At 35.0% G+C, this 6,929-nt stretch overlaps 1 protein-coding gene across 1 annotated transcript; it reads right to left on the bottom strand.

Annotated features, from left to right (window-relative positions):
• Positions 1-4,866: 4,866 nt before the first annotated feature.
• LOC106621116 (AN1-type zinc finger and UBX domain-containing protein DDB_G0268260) lies at positions 4,867-6,163 on the bottom strand. The gene is made up of 3 exons (XM_014239838.3): positions 6,107-6,163; positions 5,679-5,992; positions 4,867-5,521 (listed from the first exon to the last, which is right to left on the bottom strand). The coding sequence occupies exons 1-3, from the start codon at positions 6,122-6,124 to the stop codon at positions 5,338-5,340; spliced, it is 516 nt and encodes a 171-aa protein (XP_014095313.3). The 5' UTR covers positions 6,125-6,163; the 3' UTR covers positions 4,867-5,337.
• Positions 6,164-6,929: the final 766 nt, after the last annotated feature.

Below are 6,929 nucleotides of genomic sequence, written 5' to 3'. Positions count from 1 at the left end.
CAAGGTTTACATAGTTTAAGAAATTTTAATTTAAAAGATCATGAATATTGCATTGGATCGGATTGGACGTTCTTTTGTACAGCGTAATGTTAATCCTTAGGGTAATATTGGGTGTATGCATTAATTCATGCGGTTTTCTAAGAGAGGGTAGTATTATTTCGCGTCGTGTTCATCTGTGGCTATATTAATTTCAAAGGTACTGTCATTTCGCGCCGTTTTCAGTAGATGTCATTTGTTTTGGTGTGAACAACAATTTGTTTCATTCATTTAAAAATGTCGAAATATGTACCAGATAAAGTGTTTTTCCGGGAGTTCTTCTTCATTACTTTAACACGAAGAACGTTTATGGTGACCATGCTTTAGCCGAACGAACGTGCCAAAAGTGGTTTGCACGGTTTAAAAGCAATTTCTACTTAGACGACGGAGAACAACCCGGACAGCCAAAAAAATTTCAAGAAGTAGAATTGGAGACATTGCTCGACGCAGATGCATGCCAGGCCCAAGAAGAATTTGATAGGTGCCAAGGTTTTGCTATGTGTTTGGTGGGACCACTACGGTGTGCTCTATTATGAGCTATTGAAATCGGGTCAGACGATCAATGGGGACCTCTACCGAAAACAATTGATTCGTTTGAAAAATGCCATCGCGGAAAAACGATCAGAATATGCGACCAGACACGAATCAATAATTTTTCATCATAACAACGCTCGGTCACATGTTGCAATCCCAGATAAAAACTATTTGGAGAACTGTGGGTGGGGAGTTCTACTTCCCCGCCTTATAGCCCAGACATAGCACCTTCCGATTACCACTTGTTCAGATCAATGCAGAATGCCCTCACCGGAGTACGGTTCACTTCAGAACAGGGTATCAGAAATTGGCTCGATTCTTTCTTGTCCTCCAAGCCGGAGAAGTTCTTTTGGGATGGGATCCACAAACTGCCAGAAAGATGGCCAAACATCGTAGCTTCCGATGGGCAATACTTTGAACATTAAATGTATAACAATTTTATCACAATAAAATCTTATTTTCGAAAAAAAACGCACGAATTAATGCATACACCCAATATATTTTATTAATATTTATTTTTCTTCGAAGAGCAGTCACCTGATGGATGTCAAAAAAATAGCCCATTGAAAAATATATATCTTCTATAATTTACACATATCAATATTTTATTATAACACAAGTATATATAATTAAAAAATGAAAAGATATCGCAAATATGTAAGAATGCAATACAAATGAGTTATCTGGATAATTTATACCAAAAACTAATAAAAATCACTATGTTAACCATATTGATAGATTTAACAAAACCAAATTTTCAAATTTTTTAATATAAATTATTATTGTTAAGTTAAATTTTTTTTATTTTGAGCCAATACCAGCTTGCCCACGCTTGATTAAATTTTCCATACACATGTTACAGCCACGACTGGGATGCACTTCAGTGCCTTCCGCGAATGGCTCTTAATGGCTTAGTGCGCGTGCTCGAAGCGGATTTTTCAGCTTCGAAAACAAAAAAGTCACAGGGAGCCAAATGTGGGGAATGCGGTGGCTAACCGTATAGTCTCGTTTCGTTGGGCGAAAAATCAGTCACACTCATAGTGAAATGGGACGGCGTTTTATCGTGGTGAAAAATTCATAAATTTTCTGCCCACAAATCCTGTTGTTGCGTTTGATGAACCTAGGGTCCTCAGCTATGCTGACAAGTAACTCCTTTGTGACCTTTACTCCACGTGACTTTCACAAAAGATTAAGGGTTTTGTACGAGACTAGCATAACCGCGCTTCATATATAAAGCATTAACTAATATGTGTTGAACTGATCGATAAGAGATGTTCAGATCCTCTGCTATCTCTCTAAAGCCGACAAGACGTCCAAACATTATTTCTTTAACTTTTTCCATGTTATCGTCATTAACAGATTTGAGAACTTCAAGACCTTTAGAGAATGCCTTTTTCCACTCAAATACTTGAGTTCGTGATAAAGTAGATTTCCTCAATTACTTCTGCAATGTTTTCAACTCTTTCACAGCCGTAATTCCATTGGAAAAAACAACATTTCACGAAAACTCGTTGTTCATTTTGTTTTAGTGAAAATCGTCAGACAAACTTTGCACATCGTCAACAAACAGCTCCAAACCACACACTAATTGACAAATAGAGATCAAAGTTCACACGTACATGAAAAAGGTTATACCAAAAAAAAAAAAAAAAAATTTCGATCGGGTTTGCGCGTAGTTTAAATGAACCCGTCCGAGGCAGATTATATGGAATGTCTGTCTGTCTTTTTCTGCCCAATAATTTGGCATAGCCGATGTCAATCACATCTTTTAAATCCCAGAAAACCATCACCTTTGCATGTGATTGCGAAGTTAGGTGAGGTCATACTTCGGGCAGGTTCACGGTCCGTTGTCTTTAAACGACACAGAAACTGCTTCGGATTTCACATGGGCCGAGCTTATCGAAAACAAAGGAGCGACAACGTTAAAACCCCGATTTCTTAAGATCACTGTTAAAAAAGAACAGACAAAGTATTGGTGTCCAAGAGCATTTTGATTTCACTGGGCGATTTCTCTTCCAAAATCAAAAATCAAGAATCACACATTAATATTACTTCTTTTTAATTTTTCTAAAATAAAACAATGCAATTGTTAAATGAAGCTAAATAGCAATATTGCCTGTAATTTTTTTTAGACTTATAAATTTAAAGCATAAAATTATATAAAATAGCAGAAGATGTCATGAAATAATAATCCATAGGTGTAGCATATTTTTAGGCGGTTAAAGCTATAAAGCTCATATTTATAAACTGTACTAAATTTTATTTATACATCCGCTTACTAATAATCTTAGCTCAAAAGCTCATAAAGCAATTTCCTAATAAAATGTTAACGTTGGTCTTCTTACTATTTTTGCAGCAGCTGTTGACTATTAGCTCACTGTTAGAAACACAATTGAAGCTTAAAAGCCTAACCCAATTTCGTTAACATGTATGTTAATCTATGCTAATGTACGTCCAGGCAACATTTACCAGTGGCATTTGAGTTGGAATGATAAAGTTATTCAAATTGATCTATGATGTTTTTATATATCTTAACGTAACAAATAGTTAGTTTTTTGTTGCGGATCTTTTACACTAGTCTGCACAAAATGATTTCGAATATTTGGCTTTTGCTTATTTAAGTAAAAAAACCTATTAATATTACGACTAAAAGTTCTATATTTATAACAATATAAAATATACGCATATATTATAAAAACCTTAAATTATCCGTTTTTATTTTTACGCTCCTACATCTGATTATTCTCTGATAACTCTAAGGTTTATGATCTCGATCTGTTTTCTTTATGGGTACTATGTCACTGTTGAAACATCATTTTAGCTTCCTCGGACAGTGACAATGACACGTTCTGCCGTTCCCACGACAGTCGGGTCTACGTAACCGAATCGAATCCAAATTTTTATTAGGCGAAGGAATATCAACTCGGTCGAGTTCTGCCGCTACAATAACAACAACCACAACAACACAACATGTTCTGTATTGTATAATTTCCATTCCATGTTGCGCAGACCCAGTCATGTGGATTTAAGTATATACAAATTTAGGTGTCCTATGTGAAATGAAAGTCACTAACTTCGAATTGATTAAGGGCCACAATTAGTGTAACAGCATAAAAATGGCGAATTCGGAAATTCAAAAAAAAAAAAATACGAGTACTGTTTAATTTTTACATGTATACATAAATTTAAGGATAAACTTAAAAAAAAAAATTAAATACTTTTTAAAGAAACTCTGATAGAAAATATTATCCAAATGGGGGAGTTTTAAAAAAATTAATTTTACCGAAAATTTTGGTCTATTTTGGCCTGCCAAAACGCTATTTTCGTACAGATCAAAAAATTAGCAGGTCATTGGATGGAAAACTGCATAGAGAAGATACAGAAAAACATTATAGTGATTGAGTCATTTATCTCCAAGTAAACACTCGCGCCTAATGACAGACTTAACTAAGCGGCTTCATTTTAAAAGCCTGTAACTCAAAAACTAATTGGGATATCGACTTAAAATTTTAGTTTGCTATGTATACTTATCCTATGAAAAAAATATGTATTTTTATTTATTTGATTTCCTTTCCTTGCCAGCGAAGTGCAAGAGTAAGAGGATATGTGAAATTGTAAATAAATTAAACCTTACGAGAAATACTGGACGATTTTAGAATAGACTCAATCTAGTCATAGTAAAAATAACTAAATGTTACAAAAATTATGCAATTGGCAGTAATGATTAAATATTTCTAAAGGTCTCTTTTTTAAATTTTAATTGCACAAATTTCGAAACATATTATTAATTCATATCATACATATCTTATTTATCCGCAAGAGGTTTAATGATTTTTTAATTAATTCTCAAATCATATGCATTTTGGCTATACCCTTCCCCTACATACATAATTAGGGGTCTTTCAAAAATTTGACATGGCAAGGTTCCAAAAAATTTATTTGATTTATCTAAACAAAGCCATGCACAAGTGTTTATTCAAATGTATTTGACTCTAACCTTTCTTGCGCAATCTTTTAGTCTCTCATATTGCTACTATTAAATTTCAAATTTTCAATGATTTTTTGTTTGTATTATTAATTTGAGTTTATACATAAACGAAACCAGTCTTTGAACTACTGACTGTTCACATTATTTGCTCTTTTCACAGAATTGCGGCTTAGAAGAATTTAAAATAAAGTTAAATAGATTGTAGGAAGTAAGCGCCAAACTTAATGAAATTCTCAAAGACAAAAGCAAATACAAAAGTTCCCCGTAGAGTGCAAACAAATAAAAGCGATATTATATAAGCGTTTTGGATTTTATTGTTTAAAAACTTTGAGGAAATGGTGGATTTCCTCCAGACTTTCTAATCATACTTAATTATAGCACTAAAAATTTAACAACAACAAAAACAACAATAATATTTATGGTACTAATTCCTTAATATTCAAACACACACAACAACAAAAATACCCTTAGACACAAAAACACGTTCAAGCTCAAAGTTGAATGAATATAAATACACTTAATCCAAGAAGTGGATAAAAAAAATACTTTTAGATTGTTTTAGCACAAACCTAACGAAAGAATGTCAACAGGTCAAGCAACTGACACGCTGATCATTACTACTACTCGTAGCAACACGCTGTCACGACCGCCTGACATGGTTTATACGCGCATGCGCACACGCTACATACAACACCTCTGTGAGTCAACGATTCACGCTAGTTAAGCTATTAGCTCTCTCTACACCATACCTCCTGCTCCTGCACCCTGCTCTCAAGCCATCAACCCGCCAGCGATTGCAACGATTTCGGTGATAATTTACGATTCTTCGTATTGGCTCTGGCTCGCATACGAAGAGCAGTACGTTCAGCTGTGGAACGCTCGTCCGACATATAGATACCAGAATTGGCGATGTTGGGAATTTGGCCAACCTCTGTGCGCCGTGTGCCATCGGCCAGTTGGTAACTGTAAAGGCGAAAATTTAGGTACATTTCACAATTTGTAGGCATGTAAATGTTTGTATGTAAGTGTGTGTGTGTGTTTTTTGCGAAAATCCTTTCATTCGCAGAATTGACAGTGTAGATTATGTAATGGACTGTCTGCAATGACAACGATTACTTACGAGAAGCGATAACCGTCGGGCGTGGGCATATACTCGAAATCGCCCAAGTAGATTTTTTGCAAATTTATTGCCAACAATGGATTGTTGTTGTGTGCATTGCGTCTGTTGCTGTTATTATTATTGTTGTTATTTTGAATGTTGTTGGGATTGTAATTACTGTTTACATTGTTATTGTTGTTGATATTGTTGTAATTGTTAACATTGGCATTTTGATTACTGTAACCGCCATGCTGGTGGTTGTAATATTGCTGACCATAGGGATAATGCGCCTCACTACACGCCACTATGAATGCGATCAACGCCAAGAACTGCAACTATAAAATAAATCAGTTAAATGCAGCTAGTAATTCACTACTATTGCGCTATTCAGCGAAACTGTAAAATCAATCGTCTCTCACATTGTCTTCCTTAGCCAACTTGCTACTTACAATTTTTGTATCAATCATATTGCCAACAATTGCAACTGTTCCTCTGCACTGCCACAAACAAAATGATTACAATTTTCCACTCAAATTTTTATTTTAGCCAAATCGCACAGCCAAATAGCCGAACAATCGTTCACCTAATACATGTGTGAGTAGTCACATATTTTTGCTTTTCAGCACAAAAAGCAATCAAGCCAAAAAAAAAAAAAGCAATATTCGAAAAACCATAGATAACAACTCAGCAGATTGGCAGCAATAGACAACCAAAACAATAACAGCTGCTGCCTGTGCGCTATTGCATTGCCCTGAGTGGCACTCAACACAGCGTGCTGCAGCGTCGAGGAAATCAAAAGTGCTTGTTGTCTATTTTTGTGAATGTTGTTAATAATTTATCACCAACAACTACCAACACATTTGATTTGTGTCTCAAAACTGTTGATAGAGTTGTTGCAAAGTTATCCTATTACATGTGCTTATTTTCCGTTTAATTGTGCATGCGAGTTCGTTATTTAAGTCTTTGGTTTGGCGTTGAAATTTGGTTTGATTTCGTCTCGAATGCCAATCAATCAGGCAGGGCGCGGAATATGTGCGTGAAACGTGTAAAATAGAAGCACAACAATTGACTGATGCTACTTGAGCTTATTTACTGGTTGAATTATTTGATTTTACTTCATATTATATTAAGATAGTGCATGTATGTACATATGTATGTTGCTACTTCACTGTTCATGTTTGTGGTTAATTTATAGATATGCATGTCGTAACTGTACAATTTGTCAAGTACTTTATTCCGTGCTCTTGCTGTTGACCATCACTGCAGCTGATC

The sequence above is a fragment of the Bactrocera oleae genome, chromosome 6, assembly GCF_042242935.1.
Source record: "Bactrocera oleae isolate idBacOlea1 chromosome 6, idBacOlea1, whole genome shotgun sequence".
Lineage (NCBI taxonomy): Eukaryota > Metazoa > Arthropoda > Insecta > Diptera > Tephritidae > Bactrocera > Bactrocera oleae.
The sequence above is the reverse complement of the archived record's forward strand: the minus strand, read 5'-3'. Positions and strand labels throughout refer to the sequence as shown.